General features: G+C 38.7%; 1 protein-coding gene across 3 annotated transcripts in view; it reads right to left on the bottom strand.

The window, feature by feature from the left end:
• The window catches only part of PARVA (parvin alpha), a 103,391-nt gene that overhangs the window by 28,268 nt on the left and 56,560 nt on the right, over positions 1-18,563 (bottom strand). For all 3 annotated transcript variants that reach the window (XM_063289479.1, XM_063289482.1, XM_063289480.1), the window contains exons 2-6: positions 10,555-10,644; positions 10,383-10,453; positions 8,193-8,295; positions 7,366-7,506; positions 252-367 (exon numbers count right to left, since the gene is read on the bottom strand). In XM_063289479.1, the coding sequence (XP_063145549.1) occupies positions 252-367; positions 7,366-7,506; positions 8,193-8,295; positions 10,383-10,453; positions 10,555-10,644 (521 nt within the window). The remainder of the gene's footprint in view (positions 1-251; positions 368-7,365; positions 7,507-8,192; positions 8,296-10,382; positions 10,454-10,554; positions 10,645-18,563) is intronic.

Raw genomic sequence — 18,563 nt, 5'->3', positions numbered from 1 at the left:
AACTTTAAGGCTCTTGCATGACAACTACAGAGTTATGCTTTGTCAACATCCGATTTAACTTTACCATGAATGTTACAGTTCCACTGCTATGCTATCACTAATGACAATAATGCACTCAGCTCTAAAAAAGAAATGTTGGTTCTTTTGACTTTTTCTCACTGAAGAAAGATCAACCAGAAACATGTCTTTTTTTTTAATACTCTCTCTAGTTTAAAAAATTGTACAGAAATGCTGAATACATTCATTCGTACCTGGACAACCACCACTTGAATAGACACATGATCTGGCAGCCTGATTGGGGCCCGAAAGTATTGTGATAATGCAACCAAAAGATGCAGTATTGCAACCAGACTTTTAGCATGGACAGCTGAAACAGATTAAGAACTTCAAGTTACGCAAGAGAAACTGAAATATTTACTTTCACAAGCAGTATCAGTATGTAGGATATTTTGTCCTTTGGTATTTTTGCCCACTAGAGATTGGTCAAAGGGTATTTTCCTCTGTTTCTCTTTCCTTTTTAAAAAAAAGAATTTTATTAAATTTCAAGCAAAGATAAAAACTACAGAAAAACAAAACCTTACAAAGAAAAAAAGAAACTAAAAAGGTATAGAAACACAAGATAATTTTTTAAAAAAAAGTTACAGAAAGAGGCGACTTCCAACTTTTAACAGCAGGGATATACCACAATTTTCCATAATCACTTACTCTGTATTAAACCAAGATCACATTATTTCTATAAATCATACCATTGGCACATTATAAAAATCACTAAGTATACTGTAGTTGCTCCTTCCTCTTATATGAAAAGAGAAAAGAATATACATATATAAACCACCTAATAAACTCCCCCCCCCTAAAGATAACATCTATCTTTAGTAGTAGGATTTCCTTCCTACTACTATTCTATACGTTCCTGTCTACTATAATAAACTAAAAAAAAATATAAATTGTCTACTGTTATACTTGATAATACAGCAATTTTAATAATCTAAATCATGTCAAACCCAAAACCAGACATTATTTTTTTATTATACCTTAAAAATTTTAATCCAAATCATTAAAGATAAATGAAATCAGGCAAACCCTTAAAGCAATCCAGTTAAATATCCTTAAACCCTTATCCCACTTCAAAATAGACCAAAGCGTTTACATATCCCCACAATACGTACAGAGCTTTTTTCTTAAAGAAGTCAAACAGCTCAACTGCCCCCCTCAAAAATTCCAACTTCACTTCAGGAAACCTCCCATACATAATAACCCCTTCTTTTCCAAGGCACTCCAACAAAAGATCCATTTCACTTATGGCTTGCAACACGATCTCTCCCTTTAATTTCTTCAACTCAGCTATCCAATCTTCATCCAACATCTCCGCAGAAGTCGAAGAGACATTCTCGTCGCTGTTAAATTCCTCAATTTCATCCATGACATCCCCAACCAGATGAGACATTTTAAAGCTCATATTTTCCACAATGTCCTAAATGCCTTGCATAAAAACTTGGTAAGAATCAGAAAGAATCTGCTTAAAATCTTGATGGAAGTCAGATAAAGTCTGTTTAAGGTCCTCCATGTCTCAAGCAGTAGATTATGGTGCCCCCTAGGAGCTTAAGCAGCGAAAGTCAAGGATATGAAAGAATGTGTTTACTTTAACCAAAATGAGATTAGCGGGCAATTCCCCAGGGACAGTAGAAGTAGAAAACTGTTATGAGTATGGATGGTGAACAGGAGGGGGCCCCTATTCAGGGGGGGAAATGCATGTGTAGTTTAGAGGCTTTGAACTGTCCTTCAAAGAAACTCAGAGCAGACCCATCTTGAGTTTTGGGGTTTATATTTCTGGGTTTCCCACGCTCCTTCAGTTTGGTAGGATTTTCTGTCTACTATAGCAGTTAATAAACACTAGAGACAATTTCCTCGTCTCAGCGTGGTCTTTTGCTTAAGTCAGGACATAAACTGAAAGTTCAAAACAGCCAATTCAACATGTAGGAAAATGCTAGTTGCTTCAAATTTAGTACCAAAATAATAACAGGGAGACAATTATTTACTCTCAGTCCTCAATATTTGGATGGAAAACAAAGTCCAAAACTTAAAAAGGAATTTTAACAATTAACCCCAAAAATAACAATAAGCACCAAGACAGCCCGCTTCTCCTTGCTGTAGATAGCCTCTCTTAGGGTACATATACTTAAAAAAATATAAATTGGGTGATTTAGAAATGGGGTGGCCAGTCTTAGTGTCTCTTTAAGGCTATAGCGCAGCTTGGAAATGATGATGTCCCCACCTCCTGGCTAGGTCTTACCAGACGAGTGCGAAACACTGTTTGTGATCTGGCTGCAAGCAGCCGTCTGGAGGACAAATGGGATAATTCCGAGTGTTTTCCTTTCCCGGAAAAACACTCTTGGGCTTCAGGAAAAACCTGCCTGAGCCCGAAAAAACTGCCACATTGTCAGTTTTGCCTGCAGAGCCCACGGGCACAGCTGTTCAGTCCACCATGTCCCCTCCGGAAGTCTTCTGTTTCTCTTTCCTGACATAAATCAACAGGTCTTATGAAAACAACTAAACCAACATTATTCCTTGTGTCTGGTGTTGCATGCTTCACATGATTTAAGAGGATTAGGCAGCTGTATTAAGTGCTATCTATAGACACCTCTGTGCCATTCCTTTATCCCCTCTATTCCAGTGTTGATTTATGAACTATTAGAAGGATATTTTTTTAATTCATAACATGCACTTAATTCAGTTTTAAGTATCATAATGTCTGCAGGAAGATGAATGAGCCTATTTAGCCTGCACCCTTGAGCAATAACTTACTGAACAGAATGTCTCAAACATTCCTCACGAACTTGTTAAGAGGTCTTCTTATTACAGCTTATTCGCAAAAGGCTTTGTATAGGTACTTAACACTAACAAGGCTTTAAGGTATCAAAAGACTTATTATAGGAAACTTCTAATCTGCAACCATCAAAAAAAATAATTAATAACTATATTCTAGCAATAATAATAATAATAATAATAATAATAATAATAATAGTAGTATTCCCTTTACTTGGGGTATCCATGAACGCCAAGGTACCATTCTAAAATATTTGATGTTAAATATGCTATATTTTCAATTTTAGATGACCCACACGTTACTGAAAAACAATATAATAGTACCAATGAGCTATTCAACTGCATTATTTGCCTATGTGTAAAAGGTCTTCAGCAAAACTACTGTGAAATGCATTCCAAACAATAAATCTTCCAGGCTTCTTGCAGGACAAGCATTATGCTTAAACAAACAGCCTAATGTATATAAAAGTGTTTCCAGCCAGCAAAATTAGATGCTTTATGTGCTATAATCCAGCACACTGGAAATGAACAGGGCCTGAACATTGTTTAAGATGAAGCATGGAGTACTGCCTCATATACTTGATTTGGATGAAGGAATTCTAGTGTTACCCTTTTAGCCAAGAAGCCCTCTGGGAAAGTCATTTTTTTTTTCAACCTGACTCAGCTTACTGGGAATTGGAAGGAATATCTCTTGGACACAGCTCTAAACTATTTGTAGAAACTAAGGCGAAAAATGTATTATAGGACTAGCTCCAAAATTTGGGAGAAAGTTAAATAAATAAAATAAAATAAAATAAAAATAAGTAATACATGCCTTTTTATTTTCCTGTGAACCCCTTTGGATTTAATATACAAGATATAAATCTTTTTCACACTTATAGTTCTACAAAGCCCCATAGCAAGTTATGCTTTTAGGGGGAGATGGGCGGTGATAGAAATGTGAATAATAGATAAATAAATAAATAAATATCAAAAGAAAAAAGAATTCTCCAGTTTTGAGGAAAATATTCCCTCCCACATGGAACATTGCATGTACAGTTGGAATTTAAACTTGTTGTTGTTTATTCGTTTAGTCGCTTCCGACTCTTCGTGACTTCATGGACCAGCCCACGCCAGAGCTTCCTGTTGGTCGTCAACACCCCCAGCTCTCCCACGGACAAGTCCGTCACATCTAGAATATCATCCATCCATCTTGCCCTTGGTCGGCCCCTCTTCCTTTTGCCTTCCACTCTCCCTAGCATCAGCATCTTCTCCAGGGTGTCCTGTCTTCTCATTATGTGGCCAAAGTATTTCAGTTTTGCCTTTAATATCATTCCCTCAAGTGAGCAGTCTGGCTTTATTTCCTGGAGGATGGACTGGTTTGATCTTCTTGCAGTCCAAGGCACTCTCAGAATTTTCCTCCAACACCACAGTTCAAAAGCATCGATCTTCCTTCGCTCAGCCTTCCTTATGGTCCAGCTCTCGCAGCCATATGTTACTACAGGGAACACCATTGCTTTAACTATGCGGGCCTTTGTTGTCAGTGTGATGTCTCTGCTCTTAACTATTTTATCGAGATTTGTCATTGCTCTTCTCCCAAGGATTAAGCGTCTTCTGATTTCCTGACTGCAGTCAGCATCTGCAGTAATCTTTGCACCTAGAAATACAAAGTCTTTCACTGCTTCTACATTTTCTCCCTCTATTTGCCAGTTATCAATCAAGCTGGTTGCCATAATCTTGGTTTTTTTGAGGTTTAGCTGCAAGCCAGCTTTTGCACTTTCTTCTTTCACCTTGATCATAAGGCTCCTCAGTTCCTCTTCACTTTCAGCCATCAAAGTGGTATCATCTGCATATCTGAGATTGTTAATGTTTCTTCCAGAGATTTTAACTCCAGCCTTGGATTCCTCAAGCCCAGCTTGTCGCATGATGTGTTCTGCATACAAGTTGAATAGGTAGGGTGAGAGTATACAGCCCTGCCGTACTCCTTTCCCAATCTTAAACCAGTCCGTTGTTCCATGGTCTGTTCTTACTGTTGCTACTTGGTCATTATACAGATTATTCAGGAGGCATACAAGATGACTTGGTGTCCCCATACCACTAAGAACTTGCCACAATTTGTTATGGTCCACACAGTCAAAGGCTTTAGAATAGTCAATAAAACAGAAATAGATGTTTTTCTGAAACTCCCTGGCTTTTTCCATTATCCAGCGGATATTGGCAATTTGGTCTCTAGTTCCTCTGCCTTTTCTAAAGCCAGCTTGTACATCTGGCAATTCTCGCTCCATGAACTGCTGAAGTCTACCTTGAAGGATCTTGAGCATTACCTTACTGGCATGTGAAATGAGTGCCACTGTTCGATAGTTTGAACATTCTTTAGTGTTTCCCTTTTTTGGTATGGGGATATAAGTTGATTTTTTCCAATCTGATGGCCATTCTTGTGTTTTCCCAATTTGCTGGCATATAGCATGCATTACCTTGACAGCATCATCTCTCAAGATTTTGAACAGTTCAGCTGGGATGCCATCATCTCCTGCTGCCTTCTTATTAGCAATGCTTCTTAAGGCTCACTCAACCTCACTCTTCAGGATGTCTGGCTCTAGCTCACTGACCACACCGTCAAAGCTATCCCCGATATTGTTATCCTTCCTATACTGGTCTTCTGTATATTCTTGCCACCTTTTCTTGATCTCTTCTTCTTCTGTTAGGTCCTTGCCATCTTTGTTTTTGATCATACCCATTTTGGCCTGGAATTTACCTCCGATGTTTCTAATTTTCTGGAAGAGGTCTCTTGTCCTTCCTATTCTATTGTCTTCTTCCACTTCCGTGCATTGCTTGTTTAAAAATAATTCCTTATCTCTTCTGGCTAACCTCTGGAATTTTGCATTTAATTGGGCATATCTCCCCCTATCACTGTTGCCTTTTGCTTTCCTTCTTTCTTGGGCTACTTCTAGTGTCTCAGCAGACAGCCATTTTGCCTTCTTGGTTTTCTCTTTCTTTGGGATGTATTTTGTTGCCACCTCCTGAACAATGCTGCGAACTTCTGTCCAGAGTTCTTCCGGGACCCTATCTACTAAGTCTAGTCCCTTAAATCTATTCTTCACCTCCACTGCATATTCCTTAGGAATATTAGTGAGCTCATATCTAGCTGATCTGTGGGTCTTCCCTAATCTCTTTAGTCTGATCCTAAATTGTGCAAGAAGAAGTTCGTGATCTGAACTACAGTCAGCTCCAGGTCTTGTTTTTACCGACTGTACAGATGTCTGCCACCTTTGGCTGCAAAGGATGTAGTCAATCTGATTTCGGTGTTGTCCATCTGGTGAAGTCCATGTATAAAGCCGTCTCTTAGGTTGTTGGAAGAGAGTGTTTGTTATGCAGAGTGAATTGTCTTGGCAAATTTCTATCAGCCTATGTCCTGCTTCGTTTTGTTCTCCCAGGCCATACTTACCTGTAATTCCAGGTGTCATTTGACTGCCCACCTTAGCATTCCAGTCTCCTGTGATGAAAATAACATCTCTTTTAGGTGTGTTGTCCAGTAGGTGCTGCAGATCCTCATAGAACTGCTCTACTTCAGCTTCTTCAGCATTTGTGGTTGGGGCGTATATTTGGATCACTGTGATGTTAGATGGCTTGCCCTGAATTCGAATTGAGATCATTCTATCGTTTTTTGGATTGTATCCAAGCACTGCTTTAGCCACTTTACTATTAATTATGAAGGCTACTCCATTTCTTCTGTGGCCGTCTTGTCCACAGAGTAGATCTGGTGGTCATTTGATGTGAAGTGGCCCATTCCAGTCCATTTCAGTTCACTGACGCCCAAAATGTCTATCTTTAATCTTGACATCTCACCAATAACCACATCCAATTTGCCCTGGCTCATAGATCTTACATTCCAGGTTCCAATGGTGTGTTGATCCTTAGAACATCGGATTCGCCGTTCACCACCAGCACCGTCGGCTGCTAGCCATCCTTTCGGCTTTGAGCTAGCTGCGTCATCACGTCTGGGGCTAGTTGAACTCATCCTCTGTTCCTCCCCAGTAGCATTTTGACCATCTTCCGACCTGGGGGTCTCATCTTCCGATGGTATACCGACATATCTCTGGTTGTACTGATCCATTTAGTTTTCACGGCAAGAATACTGGGGTGGGTTGCCATTACCTTCCCCAGGGATCGCATTTAGTCTGACCTCTCTGTCATGACCTTCCCGTATTGGGTGGCCCTTCACGGTTTAGCTCATGGCATCACTGAGGTGCTGAAGCTCCAGCACCATGACAAGGTAACGATCCTTTGCTGAAGAATTTAAACTTAGCAGCCTCTTAATTGCCAATTGTTTGCCAACAGTTACAAGCTTCTCTCTCTCTCTCTCTCTTTCTCTCTGCACATGTTTGTGGGTGTAAACGCATATATAATATTCATAAACATACACAAACACATGCTTCCATACACATACCGCTTCTAAATTGACTTCTGGTTAGAAAATGTTTCTAGCTTTTTTCTAATTTAATAAATGTAATACAGTTTTAATGTAGTCTGTACATGCAAATAAATAAATAAATAACTCACAGTCCACATTCCATTTGATGCTTCTGGGAGGAAGTTTAAGGGTTTCATTGATCTTTTCAAGTACTGTCTGTAGCTTCTGTTTCTGAGCTATTTCAGACTGTGTGACTTCAGCCACATTGAGTTTCTCACCCTCAAGCTTCTCTGAAGTGATAATGGAAAAAAAAACAAGTCTATGCCTCAGCTCCACGTACCAAGTTCAGTGTGAAGACATTCTGTTCCACATATTCCAAAATGGATTTTCTATAGATAACCTAATTTAAAATTTCAAAAGTAACCACTGGCAACTCACCAAGCAAATCTAAGTAAGGAAAATCTTTCCTTCTATTACAGATTTCTATACTTTGAATAAAGCACAGTGATGTCAATTCTTTTACATTTATTTCTTCTAAATAATAAATCTGGCAGTATTGACTAATGGGTGTCACATACAACACCATCTAGATTATTTCACTAATGTTAATTACAGTATATTGTTTCCTTCAAAATGGCTTTTAAATCTGGATGTCATCACTAAATATGGTAGCACTACAGAATGACAAATTTCAGAACATCATTGAATTTCTGAAGTGCCAAACTTCAGAAAGATGCCTATTTTAAGGTGCTTAGTGCACATAATTGAAAATATGATATAAGCATAAAGGAAGCGGTTATTAGATGTTTAGACGATAATGACCATTCATTGGCTAAAATCTTTAAAAAGCAGGAATAAGCTTTTCTTACACAACAAAAGGAGCCTGTCTTCTCTCATCTCTTGGTTCTTTATAAAGCCATTCTATATAAAGGCAAAATATCATCACTTTATGCATAAAAATAACATTACTTCTTACCAAAGAGCTTTTGCAGTACTTGTCCATCATACATGTCTTCAGCCAGATCTTTTACAATTATTCTTTCTCCTACTAACACATCGTTAATCCAATCTATTAATACCTGTGTAAGAGACAAAGATTTAGCAATACCACACATGCATAATCACAAATGTATGTTATGCTGGAAACACAACAATGTGGGAAACAACAGTAAAAACTCAACATAATTCACCAAAGATGCAGTGCATCAAAAGTTATAACAAGAATTAAAACATTATACTGAAACATTAGCAGACAAGACTTATGTATGTTATATTGTGGCAAATGCATTAAGCTACACCTTTTTACAAAAGGCTACCCATTCCTCAGCTCCACAAATACTGAAGTTACTCCATAGCAGAATCAATTATCAGTAGACATTACAGACACTTAAAGAAAACTGCTGGATGAGAAGTTACCGGATGAGGCTTAAAATATAAATTACTGCAATCCAGTAGTTAAATTCAATGAAATTTAAAATATAATTACTGCAACCCAGTAGATAAAATTCAATGGCATTTAAGCATGAGGTAAAAGGTAAAGATATCCTTGAGTCACGTTCAGCTCCTAGTAACCACATGGACACAATTATGAAGTTTTCTTGGCAATAGTATGGAAGGGACAAACCACATCAATTTTTTTCAGTTCCCAATTGTACTGAAGACTTAATGCACATTATGTAAAAACTGAAATTTTTAAGAATGTTCTGCACATTCCAATATTTACTCTCTCAGCCAATAATGTCATTTAAATTCTATTTTTTTTTAGCTTCTTTTGTTCATAGAAGAAAAAGTTGTACACAAACCTCTGAGTTTTCAAGGAAACACACTTCCCACAATTAAAAATGTATTACATATGTAAGCTTTGAATAGCAGAAAGAACTTCCATTTTATGCAAAGTGGACTTGGAAATGCCTTGAAAATGATCTCAATCTCAACAGCAAGAGCTTTTGGAAAGTAGTTTGACTTAATTCTTAATCATACTGTCAGAAAAATATTAATTGCACAGAATTAGAAAGAACCATCACTTTTAATTTCAGCAGTGTTGGGATTTTAGCTGATCTTTCTTTTCTATCTTCAAAAGTCACTAATACTGGATTCAGACAAAATGTAAATAGTCCATTGATTTAATTAAATTCCTATCAAGCTTTCACCTCACCCCCCCAAAAAAACCCCATTCTGCATTGACAAATTGCTGCTACTAACAATGTTCATCACATGAAATTATGGCAAAAGCTCCCTTTGGTCAACTAAATTAACTAAATCTTATTTCAGTCGACAAAATGGGCACTCCTATACTCATTATTTGGAGGGAAAGTTGATTTTCAAGGATTCCAACTATCTTTTATAATCCTCCAAAATCTGTTCTGGAAAATTGAGGATTCCCAGAAAGGTGGCACAGAGAGGAGAAATTGGCAAAAATTGTTCCTCCACCTTCTTTTAGTGAGTTAAAAGAAATGAAATGATCTATTCACAGATTACTTTTTCAATTTCAGTTTATACTGTGGCATTCCTATTAAATTAAGAAAATATCCATTGTTCACCTTAAAGACTTCAAATATGTCCAGTTTTAAATATGTTGATATTCTAAACTGGAAAAAAAATTGTCATCACTGAGGAAATGGAACTGAAATATTCTCTTTTCTCCCCACATTAATAAAGAATATTAATCTCACAAGCTTTTGGTGCCTATGATTAAGCTTCAAAAAATGCAGATTGTTGATCTTCAGTCATTGAGTGTATTTTTGGTTCCACTGTAAATATGAATTACTCCATTTCTGTTCAGATATCATCTGTTGTTGTATATGTGATTATTTCTTTGTTTATATCTTAGAAAGCCTAGCAGAGTTAAATGGCAAGATTAAAAATATTTTAAATAAATAAATAAATATTTAACCCATTGGGGAAATAAAATGTAGGGAGGAGATCATTCAGTGTTACAGCTATAATCCACAAACCATTTTCTGCTAAGGAATCCAATGATTCACAAACCATCTGTCTTAAACACAGGAAATAGGTTTTACAATGAGTAAAGTCTTGGGTGGAGGTGAATGGTGGTAGGAAAAGGATGGATCTGATCCAGTGGCCTTGTGCATAAAAATATAAAGTTCAACAAGAGAATGAAGCACAGCTGATTTTATAGACTAGTTTCAAAGTGTTTCATTATTACCTTCATTAACTCCTGTAGTTTTGGGTCACTTCTTGAATTGGGATCAATCATTGTTCGGACTTCATTTTCCTCTTTGAAAAAAAAATGAGAGAAATAAAAAATGAAGATTCCTCATTATAAAGAAGGCATACTTATGGCCAGTTTAAAGGGAAAAAATGGTATTTCAAATTACCTAACATAGTATCTTCAGGATCTAGTTCAAAAGGAATTGGACTGAGTGGTAAATTTATGGCATTTATTCCTTCTTCCTGTAGTTCAGATACTGAAAAAGAAGAAAAAAAGAGAATAGTTTAGTGAAATTTATCTTAATTTTTTTTTCTTGATATTACTAACTTAATGCCTTTTGGTAGAGATCAGGAGCAAACCTCTCAGAGTTCTTTCCACATTTTCTGGAAGAGGAACTATGTTAGTCAGTTGCAACAGAAAAAAGAAAGGGTCTTGTGGAATTTCAAACCTTTATTTTGGTGAAAATTTCTTGACTTACAGCCCCCTTCATTAAATATCAAAGCATAAGCATAATCCTGAGTTAGAAGGGTATAGTGTGTATGTGTGTGTGTTTGTAGGGTTTGAGGGACAATTGTAAAGTGAAGTGAGCAGGAAACAAAATGCAAAACTAAGAAATGATATTAATGTTATTAAAAACAGCCATTCACAAAACAGTTCTGTTGCGATAATAATGTAAAAAATGCATGCAGCCATTAAATCATTCAAAACAAAGTGTTCTATATTAGTGTTTTAAAAACTGAAACTGCAGTTGATATATATAATAATGCACTTAGAAAATGATTAATAGAATAAAATAATAATCTGGTCCAAATCCTGGCTCAGCGAAGAAATCCGCCATTACAGCATCCCTGACTGATGGACATCCAACTTTTGTCTGAACACTTCCTGCAAAGGAGACTCTACCACCTCCCAATACTGTCAGTTCCATTGTTACCATTAGGGCTTTTCCCCTAAATTCCACCAAAATCTATTTCTTTTTCATTTAAACCCATTAATTTTTATGTCTTCCTGAAAAACTGTGAACAATTCCCCTTAATCTTTCACAGGACAGCTCTTCAGATATTTAAGGCCAGCTTCCACAGTCCTTTCTTTTCCAGGCTAAACATATCAAACACCTCAAACCATTCCTCATTAGTTTTTTTTCCCTTCCAGGCCCTTATCATTCTGATTGCTTTTTTCTGGACATACTCTAGCTTGTCAATCTGTTTTTCTAAAATGTGATGTCCAGAACTGGACCCAATATTCTAAGTGTGGTCTAACCAAAGCAGAATAGAGAAGAACAATAGCTTCTTTTGATCTCAACACTATACTTGCAACTTAGCATTTCATTTGCATTTTTGCAACTGTATCACTCTGTTGGCTCATGTTCAGTTTGTAATCTATCAAGACGCCCAGATCATTTTTCCATTTTTTGTTGCCTAGAATGATCACCACATCCCACTGCCTTTGATTTTTCCTACCCAAAGGTAGGACTTTGCATTTGTCTGTACAGTACTAAAATTCCACTTCCTGATTTTTGCACACTATTCCAGCTTGTCAAGATCCTCCTGAAACTTGATTATTATGTCCCCTAAGGTGTTTGCAATCTTTGTGTCATCTGATAATATTTTTTAACCTCTAGTCAAAGTTATTTAGAAATATGTTGAACAACAGAGGGCCTAGAATGGTATAGAGAGTAAGGAAGATGATCCTGATGGAGACATGCAGGAAGGAACTGTTACCTAGACAAAAGGCTGAAGCATTTTTAAAGTCCAGAATGAGGAAACATTTGGAAACGGCTCAGGCAGAAGCCTCCCTAATTCACTTAACTATAAGAAAGTAGCTGAGGTACAGACTTGCAAGATTCTGTTATTAGAGCCAATCTCAACAAAAGTAATTTTAGCCTTCCTGTGGATGTGAAAGATGGAACCCTGTGATATGCCAACTCTTTCATCCAAGTTGATGTGGAGCCAATGATGTACTTTCCTTGGGCACAATTCTTCACTTACCTGTGTAACCATGTAATGGTAGCATGGTCCCACCCACATTTTCCTATCTTCTGTACCAGAATCTGATGGGAGATTTTACTGAATACTTTGCTAACATCAAAGTACGTTATTTCCACTGGATGCCCACGATCAATTAAACTGGTCACTCTACCAAAACAGGAGATCAGTTTGGTTTGGCATAATCTATGCTTGATAAATCTTTGCTGGCTCCTGCCAAGCAATGCACTCTTTTCTAAATACTCACAAACTCACTGCTTAATACTCTGTTCCAAAGTCTTGCCCAGTATCTGTGTTAAGATGACTGGTCTGTAGTTATCTGGCTTCTTTTTTTCCTTCTTTTGAAGACAGGAATAACATTTGCCCTTTTCCAAACCTCTGGCACTATAATCCTCCAAGATTTCTCAGAAGGGGGCTTCACCGAAAGTGGCTTCAAGATGACATCTACACACCCCTTCCAGGCTCTCACGTGTACTGTAGCTGGTCTGGTCATGAAGACTTAACCTTGTTTATGATGGCCAGGAGAGCCCTAATAATCTCTTCACTATGTTGGTTTGCCACTGCCTCCTTTTGTCAATTGTTCTGCTTAGGTCAATTATAACTCTGTTCCCCTTTGGGGGAAAGACGAAGGCAAAGTAGGAGTTAAGTGTCCAGCTTCTCCCTGTCATCTGTTACTCTCCCATCATCTTCTGCTTTCAGCCCCTTCCCTTTTCTTCCTTTTAATTACTGACATATCACAAAGTTCCCCCCCCCCTTTTTTTTGCCTTTAGCTTCCCTTGTGAGCCTAAATTCCTTTTGCGCTTTAGCCTTCCTAACTTTATTTCTTGAAGGTATTAGCTACCTGCCTGGTACTCCTCTTTTAACTTTAGGCAAGTTCTTTTTGTCTCTTGACTGGTTATGTGCCATCACGTTGTGTCTCTTAGTTCACTCAAAAGCTCCCTAGGCATCCACCACAGTTTCCTAAGCTGCCCAATTTTTTTCCATTGGAATAGTGTAAAATTATGCCTCCAATATCTTATTTCTGAAAAGTTCCCTACTTTTTGTGAAACACAAGAAAAAGAATTTTCAAAGATTACATGAAGAAGTGGTTTCTTTTTCTTGTGTTTCACACTTCAGTTTTTGTTCTTTCTCTAGTTTCTTGCTTTTTTGTATCTTTGTTTTGAACTTAATAAAATTCTTATTAAAATAAAGTTCCCTACTTTTTGTACTCTCACTGACCTGAGGATTTCTGACCATAGAATCCCACCTAGTACTTATCTACTTTTTGAAATTGACTCTCCTAACATCTTGTGTGTATGTATGACTATACTCCAATTTCTTTCTGTGGAGTCTTGAACCCAACTTCCTTCCAAAGTTTCTACCACTTTTTACTCTTCAGCTGTAAGACTACTACCGTATCCCTTCAGAATTTTTGTATATAATCATATGGACTGTGTGTATAAATTTGTCTTTCTCTTGTCATGTACTCATCATATGCTATATATATATATATATACTCTTCAATCAGCTTTTCCCTGTTGATTAGGAATGTGTCCAGGAGAGCTAATTCCCTGATCTCATTTTCAGCCTTCTGAAAAATAAAACCATCAGCAAGACTACTGAGGAATTTCTAGGACCATGCAGTCTTGGCCAAGTCAACAGATGGCAGTTGAAGACTACCATTATTACTACGTCTCTCCTCCCCTGAAAGTTCTCTAATCTGGTCTTGGAGGCATTGTACATATTTTCTGCTGGACTTGGTAATCTATAGCATTCTCCCTTTTCTTGTATTCTTACTCCAATGTTCTCAATTGGACCTTCTTGTTCAAATTCCTAGATTTCAACATATGCCTGCACTTCCTTCACATATAATACTATTCCCCCCCCCCCAATCTGGTTTTTTGTTATATCATTCAATCTTGTATTCCATTTGTTTAATTCCCACCAAGATTCAGAAATGCACGCTAAATCTTATTGATCTTCCAGCATTAAAACTGAATCAAATTTGCAAGGGTCCCTCTTCCCAGTTCTTGTCAGATAGTCTTTCCTTCTCATCCTGAATATGTGCCCCAGGAAAGCAGCACACTTATCTTGACAGACTGTCCAGCCAACAGACTGCTGCTTCTATCCCTGGGTGTCAACTTGAGGGCAGAGGCAGGAATCTTTCCATTTACAAAACCTGTGCAGAACCTTGGGGCAGTCACTTTTCATCCAGGGTCCAGAAACATCCATGGTGAGGCCCTGTTCTGAAGCTCCACAGTATAAGGGCTCTTTTGGGGAGGCTTGAGCTTTTGTGTCATATACTTCCATCTCTTCCTCCCATCTGCTTGGATTTTTTTTCCACCTATCTTCTAGAAGGTTCCATTGTGCCTCAGCAAGCACTGCCTGTGTCTGATTCAAGAATTCTCCCTCTTCCTTGATAAGCTGGGTGTGGGCAGTTTTTCATCTAGCCCTCTCAGAAGAACAGCTTTAGACTTAAAGCAAGCAGTGCCTCTCTGCTATTTATTAAAGCATTCACATGCTTTTTCAGGTTTGTCCATGAGCCTGAATAAATGCCATTAAGGAGTCTACTCATTAATGTGTCTCTTATAGCAATGGCACCTTTTTCCTCAGGCTCAAGCTGTTTTGTAACATCTCTTTACAAAATCACCATATTCAAGATCCAATACAACCCCCATAGGTATTTGAGGCATGAAATTATGATATGGGATTTAGCTTAGAAATACAGGTAGTCCTCGGCTAACAACCACTAGTTCAGTGACCGTTGTTACAGTGCTGAATGAGTGGTACTTATGACTGGTTCTCAAAGTTCTGGCCATCGCACCACCCCTGCAGTCACATGATCGCAATTAGAGCACTTGGCAACCGGCTCACACTTACGATGGTTGCAGCATCCCACGATCACATGATCGCCATTTGCAACTTTCCCTGCCAGCTTCCCACAAGCAAAGTCAATGGGGAAGCCTGCAAGGAAGGTTGCGAGTCACTCCCACCACTTTTTCTCCTGAAGTGTCCCCTACAGAGTACAAGATCCACAGCACCCTCTCCCCAGCCTGCACCCGCTCACCACAGCACCCCCCTGCCTCAATCCATAGTACCCACCTGCCCTCAGGCCTCCTTGTGAGACGCCCAGGACTCACAACTTCCAGCCAGCTTCCCCATTGACTTTGCTTGTGGGAAGCCAGCAGGAAGTCGCAGTCATGTGAGGTCCTCACTTAATGACCTGTAATTTTTGCTTAAGGATGGCAAAGGGGACTGCCAGGATTGCTGTTGTTAAGTGATGCGGTCACATGATGTGCTTTGCAACCACATCGCTTAGCGATGGAAATTTGGGTCCCAATTACCATTGTTAAGCAAAGATTACATGTAAACCTTAAATGTTGCATACCTAAGATGCTAGTTCTGATTCCTGGAATCTCAGGTAACAAAATCACTGGTAATGATTGTGGATATTATAAATATCCAATATTATAAACTAATGGCTAGAATCCTGCTCAGAGTGCCAACTCTCATGTATGTGTAAACACACAGATTTCTACTATGTAGTGTTGGGGGGGCAGGGAAGGTATGCAATGTTTTGGAGGAGGACCAGTTCTCTTGCCCCCCTAATATCTGTGGAACTTTTCATATTTTATGGAACTAATCTATGCATTAGTGGAAGAACAGCCTAATATTCAACAGTAAAACTATCCCCAATTTGAAGAACCTGACACAAAAAATAGACAATGCAGAATACATTCTTGTCCATCATCCACCAAGAAGCAGCTTTTTTTTACCCAAATAAAAGTATATGAAATCTAAATAAATTCTGCCCTTTAAAGTCCATAGAAACTGATGAGTCTATCAGAAGGCATAAATAGCACTGCCTGCAAGGTTTAAATTAGCTTAATTTCTTTAGTATATGCAGACATGTCCTCCATGCTGTGCTTTATTAGACTTTTTCATGTCTTTTGATACCTATTTATATTTTCCTTCATCAGTGATTTCAAATGTTCCATCCTGAAGGCTTCCTATCACTTTATTTCAGATTATAGGGATGAAAAAAAAGGAGAAGCTGCTGCTAATGGTTAATAATACACTGTGCTCCTCAGTAGCTACAGTTATCTTTTTTAAAGGCCGGGAAAGAGGGAAAAAAAAGTCTTTGTTTCCTTTGGCAAGCAATCACTAGTCTTTCCAGACTAGCAAAAGCAGCTGAAAGAGGAAGCCACATATATTTTCTTAAGTATGTAAATGTAATTTTTATTGTTTAAGAATTGGGTACAAAGTGCTCACTATTTGTTTAGCACAATTCTGTACCAATGTATAGTTTGGTTTCCAGGTGCTCCAAGGTAAAGGTAAAGGTTTCCCTTGACGTAAAGTCCAGTCGAATCCGACTCTAGGGGGCGGTGCTCATCTCCGTTTCTAAGCCTTGGAGCCGGCGTTGTCATAGACACTTCCGGGTCATGTGGCCAGCATGACGACTCGGAACGCCGTTACCTTCCCGCCGAAGCGGTACCTATTGATCTACTCACATTTGCATGTTTTCGAACTGCTAGGTGAGCAGGAGCTGGGACGAGCAACGGGAGCTCACCCCGCCGCGCGGTTTCGAACCGCCGACCTTCCGATCAGCAGCTCAGCAGTTTAACCCGCAGCGCCACCGCGTCCCTAGGTGCTCCAAAGAGGACCACAATTAGTACACAAGGTGGGGTCTGTCAAAAGCACACCTGACTATCCTACAGCCTGTGCCCCATTTCAAGAGCATTAAATCCAGAAGCATCCCCAAGACGCACACCTAGTTTTTAGGGACAGGGTAACTCCATTCAGCAGCAGTTGCATTCCGTTACCCAAATAATATGACTTCCGATCGAAGGAATCATCAATTTCCCAGCATTAAGTTTATTTTCCCTCATCCAAGAATTGAATATGTGTGCCGGTTTATGAGTTCCATAGCTTCTCAAGAATTAGTGGAAAATAGAGGTAGTGTTGCATGTAATTAGCATACTGTTGATAATGAAATTTGTTATACATTTGACTTCTATCAGAGGTTTACATGACTGCATGTGTGCACATAAACACACACATGTACATCCTCTGCAGATTTTCAGCCTATGGAGTAGAAAAGTATCATTCCACACCAGCTAGAAGGACCAGACTCATAATGTGCCTCATAAACCCAAACCAGAAAGCTGTGATAAGAGAACATCATGATCAATACGACTGTTATTAACACCTGTTCTTCACCCAATATTTTTTATTTTTTTCTTTTAGTTTTGTGCTTTTTATAATTTTAAAGTTCTTAATAATAATATTAACAATTGCTTTGTATATATTAATTGTTTTTTAGCTTTGTTGTATGCTGTCCAGTCACTTGTTTGTGAGATGGGCAGCCATATAAATTTGACAAACAAATAGATAAATAATACTGTGCATAGTTTTGTTTTTTAATCGAGCTTTACAATTATTGCTTATTAATATATATTATTTAAAAAATAAAATAGGATGAATAAATATGTTTATATTTATTAAAATACCTTACTGTCCTGATTACCAGGAAACACACTGAGACGAGGACTTGGTCTCTAATATTTATTAGTAGTACTTAACAAGAATCCTAACAAACTGAGAAGGCGTGGGAAAACCCAGCCATATAAACCCCAAAGGTTAAGGCGGTCCCGATCTGTGTCTCTTTGAATGGCTGAACAGTTCCTCAGTGCTACGCATGCGCTTGACAGTCTGGGTGGGAGCCCCCTGCTCGCCATCCTTACTCATGACATCACCCTCCCTTCCAGATTGATATTCCATTTCAGCCCCCTCCCCTCCAGAGTCTTGATAAGATATGTTGTCTGCTTGTAAAGTCTCATGAGAACTTGGCAAAGAAGGCAATTCTTCAAAGGACAACTCCTCCACGGACGAAGCGGTGCTGCCCTCCCAATCCGATAATGCCTCCGAGCCAGGTGGCTGCTGCTGAAAAACATCTAGAGAGTTAGCAGGGTCAGCCCCCCTCCCCCCTGGGAAATGCAAGCCCGAGGTTGAGGGCTGTGGTTCCCCCACCTCCTCTGTAACTGGAGTCGAGGCTTCAGGCAGGGGCGGGGGGAAATACACACTCACGAACTCCTCAGCTTGGGCTTCTTCGGCCTGCTCAGGCGAAAGAGGAATCTCGGGTAAAATGCGAGGCTTGGGTTTGTGAGGGAAAAGCTGATGGAATCGATGAACCAGTGCTGGAGCATGTACA

Source organism: Candoia aspera, chromosome 1 (assembly GCF_035149785.1).
Source record: "Candoia aspera isolate rCanAsp1 chromosome 1, rCanAsp1.hap2, whole genome shotgun sequence".
Lineage (NCBI taxonomy): Eukaryota > Metazoa > Chordata > Lepidosauria > Squamata > Boidae > Candoia > Candoia aspera.
This window is presented reverse-complemented; position numbering and strand designations above follow the sequence as displayed.